Source organism: Podarcis liolepis (genome assembly GCF_965112155.1).
Source record: "Podarcis liolepis genome assembly, chromosome: 8".
Classification (NCBI taxonomy): Eukaryota; Metazoa; Chordata; class Lepidosauria; order Squamata; family Lacertidae; genus Podarcis; species Podarcis liolepis.
In genome coordinates this window covers 53,982,792-54,005,845 of record NC_139560.1, presented here as the reverse complement: position 1 = coordinate 54,005,845, position 23,054 = coordinate 53,982,792, and the positions used below count along the sequence as shown (strand labels likewise).

The 23,054-nt window shown below is 39.0% G+C and overlaps 1 protein-coding gene across 3 annotated transcripts in view; it reads left to right on the top strand.

The window, feature by feature from the left end:
* Positions 1 to 23,054, top strand: part of NETO1 (neuropilin and tolloid like 1) — a 103,801-nt gene that overhangs the window by 73,832 nt on the left and 6,915 nt on the right. For 2 of the 3 annotated variants that reach the window (XR_014529477.1, XM_083518703.1), the window contains exons 7-8: positions 5,210 to 5,438; positions 19,991 to 20,104. Coding sequence is in view for 2 of the 3 variants with exons in the window: in XM_083518703.1 (XP_083374829.1) it covers positions 5,210 to 5,438; positions 19,991 to 20,104 (343 nt within the window). In the remaining variant the exon portion in view is untranslated. Of the gene's footprint in view, positions 1 to 5,209; positions 5,439 to 19,990; positions 20,105 to 23,054 lie in introns of those variants that run through there. The other variant, XM_083518704.1, reaches the window with a different exon arrangement.

Genomic DNA, 23,054 nt, shown 5'->3' with positions numbered 1-23,054 from the left:
GCAGTGATGCTTTATCACTTTTGTTGCTAATGGCACTGGCATTTAGCAGTGACATACCAAAGCTCAAGCAGTACCAGCATTCAGCTCCAGAACGTTTCATTCATTTTAGCCAAAACAACATGGAATTGATGGTTTGGAGAGAGGTTTTCAATGAAATTTTCAAGCAGAAGTATGAAAACATAATATGCGATGGTTGTTTCTTTCCCTTCTGTCACACAATTATGTTTTATATGATAGCACTTGCAATGCCAAATGCACAAATGCAGGCTTATAAAATAGTAGTGCTCTTTTTGAAGCAGAAGCACAAAATATTCGCTGTTGCAGCAACAGACGCACACAGCTTCTTCTCTGATTGTTTCAGCTTGGTTAACAGTAGGTAGTCTCAAGTGGCTGAATCCTGCCATGAATTACACAGTTCTGAATTAGGGCTTCTATCAAAAGAAAAAGCCTAGTGAGGGTGCAGATTCAGGGAGGAAGTTTAGGTGGAGGGGAGAGTACATTTGCACTTTAACTTCTGGAAGTAAGAGGAAACATCATGTTTTGATATCTTGTTGCAATAGGTTCTCTCTGTGAAATCACCACTTGGAATAATCAAGCGTGCCTCCAGAAGACCTGTTTATTGGGCTTTCATAATCCTGCTTTGCTTGTGCAGAGGCTGTGTGACCCACTGAAATGGAACATAAAAAAATATAATTTTAATAATAATAAACCTGAGGTACTGATTGATTTAGAAAATTTGCATGCCACCTTTCCACAGTTGGTTCTCCATTTCCAATTCTTCCAATCTTAAATCTAGTTCTCCACATTTCTGAAGCTGTTTGCAACATAAAAAAAAAAATCCTCTGAAAATTCTTCAGAATTTTAGTGTGAATTCCTCCTAATAAACAATTTTTGTTTGCAGTTTTGATTTTAAAGCAAATTATCCAAATACAATGTAGTGTAGTGTGTTATTTCCACCAATATATTCCTTTTATGCACATTCCTCCTAATTTACACCTATTTTAAAGCATTGTTTAGTTGGAGACCCACACCACAAAGTTCAGATAAGTGTGAATTTTGAAGGATGGCTGTGTTTTAGTTCTCATGTTGTTTCAGACAGTGCAAATTTGATAGATTCAGCTTCAAATTTGAATAAAATCTCTCACATATTTTTAGTCCAAAGTGGGCTTATTATAAAAAACAAAACAAAGAAACCAGTGGGAATTGTGGTGGAAGTTGTGGGGTGTGAGAGTAATTCATACTAATAAATTCAAGTAAGACAAAAAACAAACAAACCATAATTTAACCAGCAGAATAAATTAAATATTGTGAAATAAACAATCTAAGCATAATACATGAGTACAAATGTGTACAATTCACACATAGCTTTTTCATGTGTTCTTTTGGAGAGAGAGCGCGAAAAGGGAGGGAGCAGGCCTATGGTTGAGCAAAAGACAGTAAATCTGACATGATACATAGGCTAGTCTGTCCACCCCTTTCCAGTTCTACATTTTTTAAAAAATCATTATACCTGCGTGAGTGGGTGCGCGCGCACACACATGCCTTATGCACACCTAGTGGAAGATAAGCAATTGCTGTGGATTCTGTGTGCTTGCCACAAATGCATGAAAAGGACAAATGATTAAAGTGGTTAGGATTTTCTCTACTGCACAAGCTTTATTAGAAAATAATCTATTTTTTGAAAGAAAATATTTTCAAATAATACTGCCTGAAATCTTGAGTCAATTGCACTTGATTAGTAATGTGTGATATGCAGAATAAATACTGCTCTATCTATTATAATGCTGGGGAGGCTAAAGAGCTTGTGGATTAAAGCAAAGTGTTCCATTTTTACAGAGCAACACAAGTAAGAGTTTGATCAGCTTATGCTGCTTTTCTAAAGCTAGCTAGATTGTTCAGGAGTAGGATTCCCTTAACACCAGTTTGTTTGCAACATAATCCTCTCTGTCATGCTTACTAGTGTTATCTCCAGCAGCCATGGGGTAAAAGCTTAGTCTAGCGACTTGAGACTAAGGTTGCAAGTCAGGAACTTTGGGTAATAAAACATACCTCATCTGTACAGCTGTGCTGTTGTCTATCTATCGGTGACTTAATTTCGTACCCCCTAGGCTGAGATGAAATACACTTTGGGAATTGTCATTACAAAGCAAAGTTGGCCAAACATTAATGAAGATTTCAGATGAATATAGGAGGAAAAACAGGATGTACATCTGGGGTAGTGACATGGCTATCAAATTAGGTACTAAACAGCTTTTAAAATTTAGTATAAAAGAAGTTGAAAACTGATGAGCAATGACCCCAATTAATTAATCAATCTAACCAAAAGAAAAGTGTAAATTAGGGAGTGAAATTTATCATGATAGCTCCTTTTATGCATAGGCCTTCTGGCTCCTTGAAGAAGGGACACTGAGGGAGAGGCCTCCCTTTTTGGACAAAGCTGTAGCAGACCCAAGCATCTTTAGGAAGATTGGGAAGATTTTTGTCTGAATACCATAGAAAACCTCTGCCAATCAATGCAGACCATACTGAGCTAGATGGACCAAAGGCCTTACTCTGTCTAGGTCAACTCCCTATATTCCTATTTGCTTACCTTTCTCTTTTCCTGCTTATACACATATCATTTCAGAGATGCATCAAAAATAAATACAGTAGATTTCCCCACCCCTAAAATAGTTGCCACAGTTCAGTTACGGATAGGCTGAAGGTCAAGTGTCTTAAATTTTGCATCTGATAGTCACCATTAGAAGACAAACTGGGCGTGGGCATAGCTTAGTTTAGTTCAAATGACTTTGTGAGAAGGAAGTTTTCATCCTTTAGCTCTGTGCTACATAACATACTGCACTGAAGTCAGCTGGAAAGACTCCAGCTCACGCTGCAGGGCCCAGTGTAGTGCAGCACAGGGAGTGTGTCAAGCTTAGACAAGAGAAAGAAAGTTCTGATTTCTGCATAGCTAACTGCAGTGGGGCTCTTGGACAAATCTCTACTCTGCTAGATCTAAGTAGGTAACTGGATGAAATTCCTGTGAGCAAAGGAAAAGTGAAAGTCTTTCTGCCTTTGGAACTCCTCCTCCTCTGTCCCCTTCTCTCTCAACCCCCTCATCTTTCTCTTTTGCCTAGCACCTGCTTCTACATTTCCTTACATTGGTATCCTCTCTGAAATATGTGGAAGTCTCATACATTTCACTGGCACACCCCTCTAAATAATCAGAAGCAGACACAGGATATAAGACAGGCGTAGGCAAACTTGGCCCTCCAGATGTTTTGGGACTACAACTCCCATCATGCTAGCTAACAGGACCAGTGGCCAGGGATGATGGGAGTCGTAGTCCCAAAACATCTGGAGGGCTGAGTTTGCCTATGCCTGATCCATACTCCATAGAAGCAAATGATCACATTCTTTCCCCCCTTTCTTTTCCTTTCTTTCGTTTTGGTCATGCAATTTACTAATTATTCTGTGTCAATTGGTTCCATGTACATTTACATTTTTTTAAAAAAAACCACACCATGCAGATGTGTGACAACTCTGAATAACAGTTAAAGCAAATTTGCTAAAACAATATATTGTTTTAAAACAATAATGTATAGCTTATTTTACTATAAAATGATACAGTTGAATGCAGGAAATCTGATATTTAATTTGTACAAATTATGTACATTGTATGTAGGATTTTATAAATTTATTTATTTATTTATTTGAAGTTGGGTGTTTTCTTTTAAGCTGGCTCTTCAACAACAAAAACACACCCAAAGCAGCATGACACAAACATAAAATGGACTGGTAGGGAGAAGGAAATAAGAAAACTCAGGTTCCAGTACTTTGTTACAAGTTCTTCTAATGAGATCTGGGATGGAAACAGTTCAAGAAGAGTAGATACAAAGTTTGCTTGTCTCTCAACTTCATAAGTGTAGCAGCCCTGCAGCCCTTATCAATAGCCTTCTGCTGGAGCTTGACAGATTGCTTTGAAACTTGGCTTGAAAAATGGTATAAGACAGTAAATTTTATTCAGATGCACCTGTTTGCATAACTCCTGCACTGGTTGTCTATTTTTGAATACAACTCAAGAGTTTTGGTTTTTACCTTCAAGTCATTTACAGCTTGGGCCTGTTTATCTGGAAGAATGTCTGTTCTTCCCACATCAAACTGCTTGTGTCAGGTCATGAAGCAAGGTTGTACTCCACATGCCCCGCCTTCTGAGGTAGAAACTGGAGATAAGACATTATTATTGTAGTGTCCTGTTTATGAAATTTCTCTTCTCTTTGCTATTTTTTGATGCTAATCTTTAAAAAATAATAATCTTCCAACCAACACTTTTAAAGTTTTCAGTTTTGGAGCACAATCATATCAATATCTATTCTAAAGTAAGTCCCATTGAATTAAATGGGATTTACTTCCAGGTAAGTGTATCTAAGATTGCAGCTTTAATTGTTTTAACCCGCTGCTTTTAAGTGCTCACCTGTTCAGTCTTATGGTTGCTTACTTGTTATTTCTGTATTGTTTGTAATGATTTTCTTCTTATTCTGTGAACTGAATTCGGAAACTGTTCGTAATATATAAAATGTACGAAATAATTAAGTTATGTCAGTGGAACAGCTTTGATGTTTTACTACATCAGAAATTACAGAGATGTTAACAAGGTGCTTTTTTAACCCTTTAGAATCCACCATGCTTGAGGAAATATGAAAAGAAAACCAATGTCTTATTTCCAAAGGATTCCTGGGTTCTCAAACATTAGATCTTATACTTTTCCCGTAAATAAAGGGATGAAATTGCAATTGTATTCCTGGTTCTTTTTCTCAGAATGCAAAAACCACAAATTTTTAAAAAGTACAGTAAAAAGCTTTTTAGCTTTCTGCTCCAGATTCAGTAATACAGAAAGCCTTCCATTTTGATTTTTGTTGTTGCTGTTATGGCTGATTCACACATGCAAGTAATTACTTGATGTGACAGTCAGCAGGTGATGCTCATGCATGTACTGACCGTATGCATATTTAGAGGGAGAATAGTCATCCCAATGGAAATTACTTAAAAAAAATATTGCTCAGTTCCTTTAATGACCCTGCACTTTCCCCAGAGCATAAACACAGCCAGTGTTTGATCACACACCAGTGGATTTGTGGATTTTTTTCCTAAAGGGAAATAATGTTGCTGAAATGCCTCTTGTTCCAATGATGGTTTACACTGTCATATTCACTGTTTTTTTGTTTCGTAGATATATTTACGGTTCTTGGACTATGAAATGCAGAATTCTAATGAATGCAAAAGGAATTTTGTGGCTGTCTATGATGGAAGTAGCTCAGTGGAGGATTTAAAAGCTAAGTTTTGCAGCACTGTTGCTAATGATGTGATGCTGCGCACAGGTCTTGGAGTAATCCGCATGTGGGCAGATGAAGGCAGCCGAAGCAGCCGATTCCAGATGCTCTTCACATCTTTCCAAGAACGTAAGGCTTTATCAGGATGTCAAATGATTCAAGTCTTAAAAAACCCCAAAAAACCTTAATGGTGTTTCTTTCATACAGAGTGAGACCAAAACATGAAATAACCAAGTAGGATTTTTTAAAAAATCCAATTCTTCACAGGTACAGTACCTGAACATGAAAGAATCCCCAAATGGCATCAATGAACCTGGATTTTCTACCCTTGCTATACACACTTGGTGATACATGCATCAGGTCTTATGGCAAATGAGAATAGCTGTCAGCGTTTCCCTTTTTTAAAGGGAAATTCCCTTATTCCGAATAGGATTCCTTGCAAGAAAAGGGAAAAGTCGACAGCTATGCAAATGAGGAACCCAGGCATACAACCCAAATCCCCATCCATAGCCCCTTGGCTTTGCTGTGAGTTTGCAGAATGGAGGGGGAAGATAGGATGGGGATATGAGCAATGGGTGCTATCTTGCCATTCTCCACACCTACAATGATGTCCATGTTCATGAGCCATAGGGGAAAGACACTGTGGGGATTACTCTGAAGTCACATTCCTCTGAACTGTACCCACTGGATGGGCTGGCTAAAATGGATTTCTAATGCTTATGGTGACCTTTGTAATTTTGAACAAGCTGTTAGGCTCCTCTCCTTATTTCCCCATATTATTTATATACTGAGAGTGGTATACAGAGCTTGTGCAAGAAAAAACTTGCAAATATTGTAGAATTATAGTGATGTTAAGCATTATTTGTTGATATCCACACTGATACTGTTATCTTTTTCATAAATGAATCATGCTGCAGATAATGAAGTTATAGTTTCGTTTTCATTGTTTAAAGCAGACAGATGTTGGACACACTTAAGTCCCCTGTAATCAGTCATCTTAAGTGCACTTAACACTGTAATGTCATCTCCTTCTAAAATCAGAAATACAAACTTTGTAGACTATTTCAGAAGTAGCTGCCATGTTACAGAAGTAGGCCATGTTTTGTGGTTTATAGACATGCAGTGTAATCTGGTTCATACATATTCAGGAGTAAGCCATATGGAGTTCAGTGGGACTTATTCCCAGGTAAGTGTATATAGGATTGCAGCCCTAATGTTCCATCTATAGCTCATAATACTTACATTCATAAAACTTAAATTTCATGTGCTTCAAGACTACTGAAGTCAGATGGGCTGTACCAAATGTTATAGTGCAAGCATAGGAAGTAAATGTTAATTTTCAGTTATCTTACTCCTAGCCAGGTAAGTGTGTATAGGAGTGTAGCCTTATTGCGCAATCCTATATGTTTGCACAGAAGTGTGTCCTACCGAGTTCAAATGGGCTTACTTCCAGGTAAATGAGTACAGAATTGCACACATTTACTGTGCAGGGAGCTCCACTGAAGTCAATGGGACTTACTTCAAAGTAAACATGCACAGGATTCAACTTCTCCAAGCTAACCTAATTGTGGATCAACTTAACATAAAATAAAATCTCATTTCCCCAACATCCCTGGGTAACGTTTCAAAGAATTTGATAATTAAAATCTGGGATGAATGTAAGCTGCTCCCAGAGCAAAGCAGGAAGAGCGATTGGAAGAAGAAGAAAAATCCTGCTATACCATCTGATTCACTTAAAGAGACTATTTTAAGACTAGTGGGATCTAAGGCAGAGTTAGGCTGTAAAATTTCCATAATGCATTGGTTCATGCAATAGCCCTGAATAAGGTTGAAATGCATTTCAGTTTATTTTATTGAATAATTTCAAGTTATGTTTGTAATTGTTTATATTTGTGATATAAAATAATTTCACAGTGCCAGATTTATATTCTTTAAATTTGCATTATCTGGGTATGTAGATCCTAGTTGGTAATTAGCTTGTCTCTATTGGGACTTATTTACTTTTTGCTCAGGTTAGGCCAAGAGAAAGTGAGTGGCCCAAGGTCATCCAGTGAGTTTTGTGCCAGTAGAGATTCAGTGCTAGTGCAATTTATATAGATAGTTATAATTAAAGCAAAATATTATGTTTAATAGAATAGAATACCTTTATTGTCAATGTACAGCCTGTGTACAATGAAATTAACCGAGCCTCACTCACTCCCCAAACACTCAATCTCATTGCACTCTGTGTGCTTGTTGCACAACACACCAACCCCAAAAGTCAGTTGCACTGTATTATTTTCCATTCAGCAGCCTAACAGCCCATGGATAGCAACTGTTTTTTAGCTTGTTGGTACGACTGATTATACTTCTATACCTCCTGCCCGAAGGTAGAAGATTAAAGAGGTGCTGGCCCCGGGGTGTGAATTGTTCCTGAGAATTTTTCTTGCTCTCCTAAGGCAACGATCCCTTGCGATGTCATCTAGCGGGGTCAGGGGACAGCCCATGATATCATGTGCTGTGTTCACCACCCTCTGTAAAGACTTTCTGTCTGTGGCTGTCAAGCCAATGTACCACACTGTGATACAATATGAGAGGACACTTTGTATTGTGGACAGGTAGAAGGAGGTCATCAATTGTTGTTTAATATTGTTCTTTCACAAGACCCTGAGGAAATGGAGTCTCTGTTGGGCCTTCTAACCACCTGAGTTATTTTGTTTTTCCAAGTGAGGTCTTCACTAAGGTAAACTCCCAGGAATTTAAAGGAAGAGACTCTTTCCACACAACCCCCTCCTGATATACAACTGGGCTAGTTCCCCTCTCTTCCTTCGAAAGTCCAACACCATACCCTTTGTCTTGCTAATATTTAAGTACAAGTTATTCTTTAAGCACCATGTAGATACTTTTTGAACCTCCTCCCTGTACACTGATTCATCTCCACCTGTAATTAGACCCATTATGGTAGTATCATCTGCAAACCTAATAATTACAGGATCAGATGAAATACAGTCATATGTATACAACGAGTACAGGTAGGGACTCAGCACACATCCCTGTGGGGTGCCAGTGCTGTGCTTCAGCGAGGTAGATGTAACAGGCCCAATCCTAACTGTTTGTGTCCGATCCCTCAGAAAGTCTTTAATCCATTCACAGATGGTAGAAGAAAGGTCTAGTTCCATCAGCTTTTTGATAAGAATATCCAGAAGGATGGCATTAAAAGCCAAGCTATAATCAATAAACAACATTCTAACATAATTCCCCAGTCTCTCCAGATGACTTGCTGCAAGGTGAAAGGCTGTAGCTATGGTATCATCTGTTGACCTATTTCTCTTATGGGCGAACTGATGTTTATCAAAATCTGGAGGAAAACATGTCCTAAGGTTTTGAAGGACCAATCTCTTGAAGCATTTCATCACTAAAGATGTTAATGCAATAGGTCTGTGGTCCTTTAGGCAGTTAGTTGCTGTTTTCTTTGGCTGCTTTCAAACATGATGGAACACAAGCCGTTTGCAGAGAGATGTTAAAAATCCTTGTCAGGACCCCTGCTAGTTGATCGGCACAGTTTTTTACCGCTATCCCCAGCACCCCTTCTGGACCAGCAGCTTTACTGGGATTCACCGCCCTCAATTCAGCTTTCACTTGATGGTCATATAGAATACGGGGCTGAGATTTTGTAGGCTGGCAGGCAGGAGCTATGATACCTGATCTTTTTACCTCATAGTGGGCGAAGAAGATGTTCAGCTGCTCTGCCAACAAATCATCAGCCTTAACCGTGTTCCTCGTATTGCCCTCGTAGTTGGTTAGATGCTGCAGTCCCTGCCACACTTGTTTTGTGTTCTTATCAGCTAGGCAGTTCTCCGCCTTAAGCTTATATCGTTGTTTTGCTGCCTTAATGCCTTTCCTGAGCTTTGTTCTTGCCCACTGTATATATCTATGTTCCCTGCCTTGAAGTCAGTATCCCGAGCTTTCAGGAGTGACCTTACTTCAGCAGTCATCCAGGGTTTGCAGTTCCCATAGATTCTAATGCACCTCTCCATTGTTACATTATCGGTGCACACTTTAATATAAGAAAGTACAGTGCCTGTGCATCTGTGCAGATCTTGGTGTTCAAACATGCTCCGATCAGTACTTTCAAAACAATCCTGGAGCTGACTGAAAGCGCCCTCTGGCCAGATTCTAACTGTTTTTATAACTGGCTGAATTCTTCTTGTAAGGGGGATATACTTCAGACATAAAAAAAGTGAAGAATGGTCAGATGAACCTAAGTGGGGGAGGGAAATTGCCCTGTATGCCTGCTTGGATTGGAATACACATGATCCAAAATATTCTTTCCTCTAGTGGGGAAATTCACATACTGTTCAAACTTAGGAAAAACTGTCTTCAGGCAGTTAGAAGTCAAATAACCAAAGGGAAAGAGTTGCCATGTCTGGAATGAAGCAATTCAACTTTAAATAATTATTGTAAATGAGACTGAAAGGATGCAGTCATTTAGCAAAAGATATTAGTTACAGATAGGTAGCCGTGTTGGTCTGCCATAGTCAAAATAAAAAAATTCCTTCCAGTAGCACCTTAAAGACCAACTAAGTTAGTTCTTGGTATGAGCTGAAGTGTGCATGCACACGAAAGCTCATACCAAGAACGAGCAAAAGATATTGATGCAGTTGTGAACAAATAATATGATTTGGTTCCTTGGGAAGGGGAGTCCCATGCAAAATGATGTTAGTATTTTGAATCAATATTTATCCACCTGAGGGTTCTCTGTATGAGAAGTGGTATTCCCAAGGTGCAAATACCAGCAAACTGACTAGCATGAAGCTTACCTGTGTTTAAATAAATGCATAATCATTTGACATGAAATCTTCTCTGGCATTTTGTATGTGACTGAGAGCAAGTCTCTGAAGATACCTGTTTTAGAGCATCATATTCACTAAATTTGGACTGGATATTTATTTATTTTTGAATCTGATGCATCCTGTTGCACAGGAATTGTGTTTCTTCCTGTTCCTGTATGGTGCAGATTGAAAAGTAATTTAAGCTGCTATTCATAAATCAAGCTGGCTTCAGAAATAATACTCTGTATTACTCTGACGCCATTGCTGTTTGTTTATTTCTGTGTTTGAAGCAATCCTGAATATCCAGAATCTGATTCATTTAAATCAAAGGCATCATAGTCCGTTACCTTAGAAACAACCCTGACGGCACTGGGGGATTCAGTACTTATGAAAAACTGAAGCGTAAGCACACGGTCACCAGCTCATGCTTGGGATGTAAGTGAGAATATTTTTACAAGGCTTTCAATTTCAAAAAAGGAGCACAGGAATCTTCTTGTTTTCTGCTCTTGAGAGACCCTCTAAGGGATTGCTCCCACCTCAGCTGTATGTTTTGAAACAAATAACTTTTTCTTCATATAAATACTTGTCACCATGTATTACGTATTATTTTGCTGGTTACTAGTCCAGTAGGCACATGCTCTTTTCAGGGCATATGACCATCTTAGCAAAGGTTTACAAGTCACTTGTATTATGGAGCCATATTGTTACCTGCTTGACTGTGCTTTGTGATAAACCCACAGCATTCAGTTTCCTCTGACCACAGTGAAATCTGTATGTGTGTTTTGGCAGATCTGGTCTGAAGGACTTAATGACACCATTAGTTGTTTCTGTGTCAGTTGTACTGAATATTAATTGCAAATGATGTGTGCTGATGACTGATATGCCACCAGGTCGGCTTGCTGTATTAATGAGAGCAAAAGTGTGGGAATTTCTGCTTCTGTAGGCACACACCATTCTTCAGGGGACTTCAGGAGAGAGAGAGGAGGTTTGGACCATTCAGAGCAACAGTAGTGGCAGATGGCATTTCACTGTTCTATCAATTGTCTTCATTAACTGTTGCAGTTTGATAGAGCTCAGATAGACACAGAGGGAGCAGGATGGCAGGGGAAGGCTGTCTTAGCTGCTATTTCAAAACACATTTAACACTCTTTCTTTTAGTAACACCCCAAAACTGTAGTTACATCTGGAGAAATAAGCCCCAGATACTCTTTAACGCTCAGTGTAACATTTGTTATCCAAATGGCCTGAAGAACTGTTTACCAAAAGTTGAATCGGGACTCAAAAATACTCACTAAAGTGTTGCTAGCAGCAAGGTTTGTTTGTGGGTGGGATGTCATGCGAGGAGAAGGGATAAAAACGCTCCAGTCACAGTAGCTCCCTTAGGAGTATGACTGGTGCTGATATTGTTATCATTTTGACACCAAGTTAAAATGTGTTTTCGTGTGCATTCAAAGGGTTTTTAAGTTGGTGATAGTTTAGCTCATGGTGCTGCTTTAACTGCCTTTATTTTTCTTTATTTATTTAATAGTTGGTCATCATATGACACTTATCTGATGCTCTGAACTCCACTCTGGTGTCTGTATAAACGTAGGGTTGGCTATAAATATTTAAAGAAAAAAGAAAGGGGGGGACCTAAAACCTAAAGGATATATGTCAGCTCAGATGGTTTTAGAATTCATATCCTCCTTCCTTTTTGTTTCTCAGTATTTCTGCTGATCACTAAATGGAGGAAGACATCTTCAGTGCATAGTGTAGGACTCTAGAACTTTCACTTTTTCCATGGAAAAAGAAAAGCCTCTGTGGTCATTTCCTCCTTCAACTTTCATGTATATGAAGCAACACTGAAGCAGTATGGAAGGACACAAGTATTGAGGAATGCAGGATATGGGACGTAGGCAGTGGCCAGGAATATATTTACAGGTGTAGCCATATTGGGAAGGGTGCACACCTGTCTGAATGGACATCTGTGGCTGTGGATGAATGCCTGTATTTTTGAACTGCTGTTGACATTTGTGAATGGTAATGGTAATAAGGAATATCTGCTTTGATAAGTGTCTGCAAATGAGTGTTAAAGGATAAAATGGTTTTGTAATTGGGCCAGAGCCCCATCATCAGTCCATATTTCACAAGTATTATTGGCTATATCCAGTGGGGTTTTTTTAATGCGGGTACGCGGGGGTACGCATACCCCTAAATATTTTGTGAATCTAAGTTTGGCCTCATTGAGGGGCAGTATTTCAATATGAGTAGGAAAATGAGAGTACCCCTAAACATTTCTTTTTTTAGAAAAAAAGCACTGGTTATATCAAATCTGGCTCCAACCAACAGTATCCTTTAACACAATACGTAAATGTCACACACAAAAAGTAAAGATAGCTATGGCGAGGCATAAGAAACATTCCAAAATCCAAAGTAGGGCAGTATCTTTGTTAGGCCAACCAGAATGTCACAAAATAGGGTGCAAGCTTACAAGTTCTCTTAAATTCTCCATCAGGCTGATTGGTAAACAAAGCAAGAGAATGAAGTGGGGTATATGGACTTTTGGTAAAATCATGGGTCTGCACGTTGTGCAAATAATAACACAGCCTGCAAACTGCAAAATTGTTTATCTTGTGGTGAAATGCATGGATTCCATGTGTGTTTGGAAAGAGACTTAGAATTATTGAATCATAGAATTGTAGAGTTGGAAGGGGACCCAGAAGACCATCTAGTTCAGTGTCAATTCTCCCTTCATACATTATAAAGGAAGCATTGCCAGAGGATGCACACTTCACTCATATAGCTCCTGTTGATGATACTACGTAACATCAGTTTCTGTCCCCAGTTTTAATGTTCCAAGCGCTATCTAATCCATTTAACTAAACTTACCATTTCCACGCACTTAGGAAGTTTTACATGTGAAAAACTTTGATGCATTCTTTGAAACATTTGTTCCCACTACCTGAAATCAAAACCTATGGTAAAAGGTAAAAAGGTAAAGGACCCCTGGATGGTTAAGTCCAGTCAAAGGCAACTATGGGGTGTGTGCCCATCTTGCTTCAGGCCAAGGGAGCCGACATTTGTCCACAGACAGCTTTCCAGGTCATGTGGCCAGCATGACTAAACTGCTGGCACATGGAGGACTGTGACGAGTGCCAGAGTGCATGGAAACACCATTTACCTTCCTGCTGCAGTGGTACCTATTTATCAACTTTCACTGGCATGCTTTCGAACTGCTATTTTGACAGAAGCTGGGACAGAGCAAAGTGAGCTCACCCTGCCGCGTGGATTCGAACCACCAACCTTCTGATAGGCAACCCCAAGAGGCTCAGTGGTTTAGACCACAGTGCCACCCACATCCCTGATTGAAACCTATGAGAAGTAAAGAGAAGAGGAATAAGGTGACATGCCTCTTTAAATTATGACACTTTGAAATTGTTCTCAAAAATATTATAGTTGTTTCCACCCCCCCCCACTTTCTTCTTCCCTTTGTCTGTTTTTCAGTCTGAATAATGACAGACATGCTACATCCACAGCTCCCCCAAAGAGCTTAACTTCTGAGCACAAACACCTACACTTAAATATAAAGGAAAATTATTACATTGGTGGCATGGGGATCAGAGGAAATCCCTTTATTAGCACCACAGAACAGACATCCATTCTATTACCTTTGACAGCTGGTTAGCAGTAGTCAGTCTCTTGATACCTATCATTCGAACAGTATTTGACCTTCTTGCCACTTAGAAGAATTGCTTTAAGCTCACTCTTATCTGGAAGCCTAATTTCTTCAGCCATATATATAAAGTTTGGTGTAACTCTTAAGTTCTCATAGTTTTGCTATCACTAAGAAAATCCAATGCATGCTGAACTTGGAACATGGTTAGCTTCTGTGTCCTTTGTTTCCAGTGTACTATTCATTTTGGAAGAAGCAACTTCATAAACAGAGGATGCCATTAATTCTTGTTCTTGATGTTAAAGGAAAAACAAAATAATAATGATCTTTTTAAAGCTGATCACATCAAAATGGGATAATTACCAGGAACCAAGAATGTTTCAGAGCCTCTTCAGGTATACTTTATTTGCATCCTTCTTTAATATCATAGGAAGAGGAACTTGTTAATCTCTTCCATGGAGAAAGATGCCTGAGCTTCCACTTCACACAGGGACCACAGAAGTGTGGAAGGAAAATGCGTAGCACAACTCATGTGCACATCATCTGCATAATGTGAAATCCAAAGAAGGAATTTGATCAAGTTCCTACTATGAACTATTGAGGGTTCTTGTTTTATATGGCTCTAGAACTCTTTTATACCCCTTTTATTCTCCAGCGGGTGGTGCTGTGGGTTAAACCACAGAGCCTAGGACTTGCCAATCAGAAGGTTGGCAGTTCGAATCCCCGCGAGGGGTGAGCTCCCATTGCTTGGTCCCTGCTCCTGCCAACCTAGCAGTTCGAAAGCACATCAAAGTGCAAGTAGATAAATAGGCACCACTCCGGCGGGAAGGTAAACGGCGTTTCCGTGTGCTGCTCTGGTTCACAAGAAGCAGCTTAGTCATGCTGGCCACATGACCTGGAAGCTGTACGCTGGCTCCCTCGGCCAATAAAGCGAGGTGAGTACCGCAACCCCAGAGTCGGTCACAACTGGACCTAATGGTCAGGGGTCCCTTTACCTTTATTCTCCAGCAGCGTGAATTCTTCAGTTATGATCATATTGTGGAAAGGGTCATCCAGAGCATTTATTGCTAAAGCAGCAACTCCATGAGTATAATTAAGACTAATTTATTCTAAGAATGCCATCTCAAGGACATCACCATTTTCACACGCACGCACACACACAAACTATTTGTGAGAAAGAGAGAAAGGAAATTTGAAGTCCATTCAAATTATGAGGTCACATTTGAAGTCATTTAGTCCAACCAATTGCTGATGCAGGAAATCCACCACTGTTGTATTCCTGATAGGTGGCTATGTGCTTAAAAGCCTCTAACAAAACTACCACCTTCTGTGGCAGTCTGATTTACTGCCAGTCTGTCTTGGTCCAGCAGTTTGGGAGGAAGTTCTTTGTTTGCTCATGTATTTGGTGAATTGTCAGAAATAAAGCCCTGCAAATATTTGAAGACTATTACATACTCTTAGGGCTGAAACCAGAAATAGAAAGAGAGGGAAACTCCAGTGGACTTGTGCAGTGAACTTTCCTGGCTCCTCTGTCCACTTCATTTTTCTGCATTGTCAAAAAACATTCCCAAGGGTCAAGGGAACTGCTGGAAAAGTGGGTGATGGGGCATGGGGAGCTGCACTGGAGCAGAGAAACTGGAGTAGAAGTGCCATTCTGATCTTGCAAGATGTATCTCGATCCAATTTTGAATCAAATACAACAACAGTTATGCATGCTAACTGAAAAATATTTGGTAATGAATTATTGTAGCGCGGGGGACATGCGTTAGAAACTCAGAAATCAGTATTTGGACACCCTTTCCCTGTATAGTACCCCTCCCATATATTTTGGACTACAGCTTCCATTGGCCCCAGCCAACTGGGGCACCAGTTTGGGGAAGGTTGCAGCAGGGCATGCTCTTCAAAGAGTGACTTCGTGCAGATATAATGCTGATTTTGATTAGGCTTTGATATAACTTCTGAAAACAGAATTACAGTTCATTGTTTGCTGTATTGTACTATATGAATTGAATAGGTTCCAGGAAACACCTTTATTAAATTGGAATTTCACTGCATTAACTTACATTTTATAACATTATTCCGTTCTATGAAAAGATTTCTTCTGCACAGGGAACAAGATTGAAATTCAAAAGCACCTAGATAAATTAGAAGGCTGGGCAGAAAATGAAATAATAATTCAAGGAAGACAAGTATAAATGACTACATACTAGGAAGGAAATGTATAAAAGTATAAGCCCTAGCACCCCTATAAGGATGACCTAAATCTGAACCTCCCATTACTCTGTTTGATACTTTTGATGATTGTTATTCTCTCCAAGTCAAATTATAAGAACAAACCAGAATCTTTGTTAAAGAATGTGGCGTAGATAACAATCAAGGGAGTATAAAAGTATTCATGCTATGGAGGAGAAACGAGACATCCCTTCACCTGTAGCTGCTCTTTAATTCCATAAATAGTCAACCACCTACAGAGGTGGATTTAGGAGAGTGCAACTGGTTTGGTTGCACTTAGTGCAGAGCCTTGGGGATGCTGCAGAGGGTGCTTCAACAATATACACTGGAAGGTGAGAGACATGGGGCGGCACCAAATTTTGGCATTGCACAAGACATCACTGAAATTTGAGACCCCAAGTTCTGCCACTGCCACCTACCACCATTCCCCTACTCTTCCCCTACATTTCCAGTGTGGGCTTCATAACATCATGTTACCTGAAAAAAATCCCTTTCCCTTTCCACTGTATTAAGTGAGGCCCACTTAATTTTGCTGTGCCCTGATATTTATCTGTTTGTGGCAACATGGAGACAGGCTGGTGGTGCCAGTGTTGTGAAATGCCCTCTCTGCTGAGACGTTAAAGGGATAGCTATGATTGAAGAGGTCTTTGATTTTAACTTCAGAATCAAATATATCAAAAGGGTGGTCAATGTTAATTTGTCATTTAGTATACATTTTACCTCCTTTTATTGGCTCATAAATATAGTCTGATAAGACAGTGAGATTTCACCCAAATGGTAGTGATTGTGTTGAGGGAACTGGCTGGTGTAAATAAAAGGCCAGTTTCAGTACTGGTTAGAAAGGGTAGCAGCTTTGGAGCTGAAGTTTATTAGTGTGGAATACTGAAGGACTTAGGCAGAAGCCTCAAGGGAATCAGGAGAAAGAGTAGAGGTTGATAGTTGAAGGGAAGCTGAAGATCCAACATAGGATCTGATAAAACTGGGGCAAAGAGTTGAACGACATGTGTCAAGTAGTGAGCAAGGCTCTGTGCAGCTGGTTGTTGGGAACCTGAGGCAATAGTTGTTGCTGGACCAGTTTGAAAATCATGGCTGCACCTTGAGAGAAGCCTGAAGGACTTCCAAGTGAAGTTGAATAATGCATGCAAAGTCCTCCTAGTTTTGTGACTTGTATGTTTCCTGGGGAAGGAGAGTGATAGGGTGATTAGCAAGGACTTGGTTAGGGGGTGAAATTGTAATTGTGCATAGCTACCTTCTAACAGGGACAGGGACACTATTATGCAGTGCTGTTGTTCAGAGTAATAGTAACTAAGTGAAAATATAAGGCTTTTGAATTGTATACTGTGGAGAAAAAATGAGGAGGGAAATTTAAAAATTGAAAGGTAAATGTTTTGTTTTTTAAAGTGGAAGTTAGCAGTAATAAAAATTGTGTGTGTGTGTGAAACTGATCTCAACAATGTATTTGTGACTGATGGGGAAAAACACAAATAGGTCATCAAGGTGGCTAAGCAGTGGTTAACAGGATCCAGACCTGGAGCACCACTCATATTTTTAATCACTGTCCATAGGGAGAGATTTAAAAAGAAACAGCTGTGGGCAAAGGCTGCTGTTTTTCTTTCAACGGGATGATCAGATTAATTCGTATCCTAAGGGCTAAATTACAATTTTGGATCCTCTAGAGTAAGTTTGCCACCTTGTGTCTGATGTTTGCAACAGAACATAATAAGAACTACTGTACTGGATTAAACCGCAGTAATGTCTAATCTACTCTTTTCTCTTAGTGTTGAGCAAGAAGCCCCTGGGAAACTCACAAACCATCATCTGTGGTTTGTAGCCAACATCTGCTAATCAAAGCTATCCTGCCTCTAAACATAACCCTCTAATTCCCATTTGCTTGCCTTTATCACCTAATTGAAAAGCTTCCACTCTTTAGCTTTTATTTAGAAAAAAAGTTCATTCTTTATAATGATACCTAAATTCATTTCCTAATAACTCCAATGCTGAATCAAAATTCAGGAATTGGAAAAAAGGAATTGCCTTTTCAGCATCCTTCCCATTATTTATTTCTATTTAGTTTGTTTATTACAACTGCATATATGTTCCATAATGGAGGTTCTCTAGCCAGCTCACAAAGCAAATAAGCAAACCACATTAAAGTACACAATTGAACAATGTAAACTATGGCAAATTTATTTTATAAGTAGATAAAACAAAATTGAAGCTACTTATGCACAGGAACTGCATGATCATGCCATAGTTTATTGCAGAAGCTTTCTCTATCCAATAAAAAACTGATTTGCCTGAACTATACATTATCTACAATCACATGGTACATAAATTTAATTAACATTGAGGAATGGTGCAAAATGTGAGCAATTTCACAAAACATGAAAGCATTATACTGATTATGGTCCCAATATCTTTGTTGTACATCATCACAAGTAAATTTAGTCCCAATAGCAAATAGATGAAAGTAGGGGTTTGGTCTTAGTTGAGAATGGAAAAACTTTTAAAAAATTATTTCAGTTTCTCATTTTTCCAATCTTAAATTCAGTTCTCCACTTTTCTGCAGGAATTTGTGGTGGTGGTGGTGGTGATGATGATGATGAATTTAAAAAACTTCATTAATTTTCTGCATTGTAGTGTGAATTTATTCTAATAAACCCTTTCAGATGCAGTTTTGACTAGCGTGCACATATTTGCAAACAATTTCTCTTAATATAATGCATTCCCCCCATATTCCTGCCATGAATATATTAATCTTATGCACATTTCCCACCAATAGAGGATTTTTTGTAAACATTGGTTGGTTGGATAACTGCATCTCAAATTTTGCATAAAAGCATTCAATTACTTTTTTTTTTTAAAAAAAGATTCTAATTATTTGTCCTTGTGCTGCCTGTGGAAATGATAGCCAGTATTACTGTACAATCTAACTCTGTGAAGAGAAAAATGGATTGTCATTCTGAAGGTATAACCTTAACTTAGATCTGGGAACTTTCTATTGCTGAACAATCTCCACTGGGTTGTAAAATTCTCATTGAGGACATTGGATTTCCCTGTGAACACTGAAATGAAGTATATGGCCTCCAGTAACACTTTCATCTTGGGGCTTTAGTAATATTAGCAACTTGATTCTACCAGTTTGTGAGCCTTAGGCAACTATGCTTTGCCTTCTGCTCAGGGACTGTGAAAATCTTTGTTCCTGCAATATCAGAAGGGCAAACATTTATTGTAGCTGTACTTATTATAAAATATATGTGCTTGAACATGCCACTAAAGGACTCCTTATGACGAGCTATTCAACTCTGTTAGTTCATTGACCCCAATTTTCTCCTACAAGCATTGCATCCTACTGAGGTCAGTGGCGAAACTTACTGCTTTGAATTCCAGAAAAGCCTTATTATTACCCCTTCTCTCCCATACACACATATTCATAATGCCAGCTGGCCATTATAAGAATTACAGTTTAAGAAGTGGTGAACCTTTGCAATTCATTTTGGCATTTAATGTGAGTTGTTAGGGCCATGAATTATATTATGAAATGAATTTTGTGCTGAGAAATTCTGAAGCCTATATAAATGATACAAAGTAACTAAATCTGCAGTACTTGTTTTTTCATATTTTTCTGTTTCTGCTAATCATGGTACAGAGCTTTTTATGTAGATGTTTTGCTTATGCTGGTCTATGACCATAATAAAGGACTTGACTTGTAAAGAGTTACAGAGGACAGAGTGAAGCCACTATATTTGAACTCTCTCTCTATTTGGGACCCTTTATATTTTGTGGGATTACACTAGAATTGTCTACACACTTTCAAGCCTCTATTTACAATTACATGGGCTAAACACCTTTAAAAAAGAGTTGGAAAATCCAGGTTCTGCTTTACGGCGTATTGGATTATATGACATCTTTATTGGTATTGAATGGGAGGCTGGAAATACTCTATGAGTCCTACTGATGCGTTTTTTTCTTCCTTTTTTTTTTAGCCCCCTGTGAAGCCAACACATTCTTTTGCCATAGTAACATGTGTATTAATAATACATTGGTCTGCAATGGACTCCAGAACTGTGTGTATCCATGGGATGAAAACCACTGCAAAGGTAATGCATAAGTATAGGGACATGGAATTAGAAAGATGCTACTTTATGCTCATTAATGCCATGTTTTCTTTGCTATCAAGTGGAAGTTGACGGTGATGAATGTATGCCACTATTAAATGAGTCCTTCCAATAAACTCATGATAGAAATGGGATGCAGGTAAACAGTTGATATGTAAAGATTGTATAGCTATATAGAACAAAGCCAGAACAAGGATTTGATAAATGTAGAGCAACGGGGAAGCTTTAACACAGTAGTGACAGAAAAGATGCACAATTATATGCTTCATGCATCTTCTTTCCATTCTGTCTGAATGAGTTCATGTATTTCAGATACACATTTCCTATCATGGGCTAGGCCTAGACACATCAAAAAAGTGTTTCAGAAAAACGTGTTGTAAACATCAAAGTGGGAAATCACGTTGGAGAAAGATGGGACTTCACAGTGCCATCTGGTGTCACAGTGTAATAACGCATATAAAACGCTTTTTCTTCCTAATGTAGCTGAGTCCATGTTATCTGTCCCTTTCAACACGTAGAACCCCTCCACACAATTCACACGTGACATGGACTAAACAGACTTGTTGCATAAATTGCCTTCACCTTTTGAAAAGTGGTGCTGATGATGTTACCAATCCTTCATGAAATGGTTCTAAGACCCTGAAACTAATCTGTAGCTGCAGCAATAGCAGCAGCAGCAGCCTACTGTGTCATGGAGATACATTTTCAAATATCATGCTGATCACAAGTAAAGGTGCCTGCCAGCAAGTCAGCAGCTATCAATATTTGCTCTAAAAATGCATTTCATTTCAGAGCCATGTCTCCTAGGGATATCAAGCTGAATTAAAAGTTGAAACATATTCACAGCATGCCATGAAATGCTGTGTAAATGAATGCCTTGTTCTTGAAAAGTGGCAAACATCACCAGCTTATTTCTTCTTTAATTAGGAAGTATAGTACGGAGGCGGGGAGGTTAACTACCCCATTAGGGAATGTATGAACTCTGTATCCTGTTTTTATTTCCCCTTCAGATATATTCGCTCTGTAACTGGTAGCTCTTAGGACTGGATTTAGGAGGAATTAGCATTCAGGTGTGATTAGGAACTCATTGTGTGCAGGTCCCGGACATGTGAAAGCCTACGTCTTTTCAGACGTAGTGCCACATGCATAGTTGTTAGAATCAGGAACATGATATTTGGCAGGACCAGTAGGCATGGGCCTCCCATGGAATGCCCTCCCATTAGTTGTCAAAGAAATAAACAACTATCTGACATTTAGAAGACATCTGAAGGCAGCCCTGTTTAGGGAAGTTTTTAATGACTGATGTTTTAATGTATTTTTAATCTTTTGTTGGAAACCACCCAGAGTGGCTGGGGAAACCATCTCCAAGCATTTATCCATCTCCAAGCATTTAGTCTGTACATGGAGATAAATGTCTGCGTGAACCTTATGTGCTGGCCTGATATTTTCACTGAGTGTGAGTAGGGATATAAAGGACAGATCAAACAGGGAATCGCATACCTGGCTGTTAAAATGGCTTCCTTCAATGAAAAGGGTTTCATGGCATACTGTTCTTACTGTCTGCTAAGCCAAAGTGTATGTAGTTAAGTTTTTCAGTCCTGTCTTCATAGTGCCTTTGCACGGTTCAGGACATCTTACAACAATTTAAAATCACAATAGGATATAAAAGTGCATAGTCAAATAAGTAAAAAAATGCAACAGAGGCAGGGACCACAGTTAAACACACCAATGCCTATGTTCAAATTATCACAGAGCTCCTGATAAACCTTTCAGTTTCCGTTGTTTAAAGACCATTCAGGAATACTTCACAATTTTTCTAAAGAGCTAGCTGTAAACCTACTCTGCACCCTCATCTCCTATCCTTCTGCATCTCCTATCAGTTTGCGCCTTAACATTACCCAAGGAAGTAATTTAATTTCCACATACTTTTCCACTTGTTTCTGTGTGTTTTGTTTTCTAATATGCTAAGCACATTAAGAGACTTGATTTATCTCTGTTCACAGAACTTAGGGTTGCATTGACTCATTTTCCTTAGGCATTCTAGTAATAAATAAATTATAGTAAGGGCCAAATATTGATTTTTTTCCTTCCTGCAGGGAGAAGAAAGCATCCTGCCACTTTAAGCATTGCTACTTATTCTAAATTGAAAACATTTTTAATGGTATATGATATCACTCTGAATGAATAGAAATCCTTCACCATTTTAGTTTGCTGTGCAAAGAATTGATCTTAAACATAGCATTCAACCTTCTGAGCAAACCTTCTGGGCAAAAAATATATTCCTTTGCCGGGAATTTAAAAAAAATATATAGAGAGAGAGCTGTTATGTCATTCATGGGATGTGACTTATATTTTTCACATTTGATTTAAATCCAGTCATTGATTAAGATTGGTCAATACATGACCCTGATTCAGGGAAGAAATTTCGCTATCAATTGGAAACTGTAGCTTAGGGAGCACAAGAAGCTGGCATAAAGCAAGCTGGCACAAGTTGAGCCAATGTAAAGTTGGACCAGATCCAAACCCTGTTCTGGAGCAAGAATATTGAGAGCAGAGCCAGCCCAAGCTAGAAGGAAAACAAGCCTTTAAAATATACAGTAGTTTGACTTGCACTACCTTTTCAGCCAGGTCACGTGACTGAGCTGAACTGAGTTAGGCTCCTGCTCAAGTCTTCCCTATATGGTCCTGTCCCACACCCCACAAAAATGCCCTTTTAAGGAAGACTTACACTAGTTATAGTCTCTGGGTTCAACCTCTCACATAGAGCTATGAGGTAGAGTTCACTGCTTTTTCCTGGCCAGCATTCCTCTTGGACTGCACTCCTAGTGCTCCCCATATCTTCACACCAGTGGTTCCTCCTCCCATTGAGAGGCACCTGCAATGGTAGTTTCAACAGAAATGTGTCAGTGAGTCATTCAGTCTAGTAGACTTC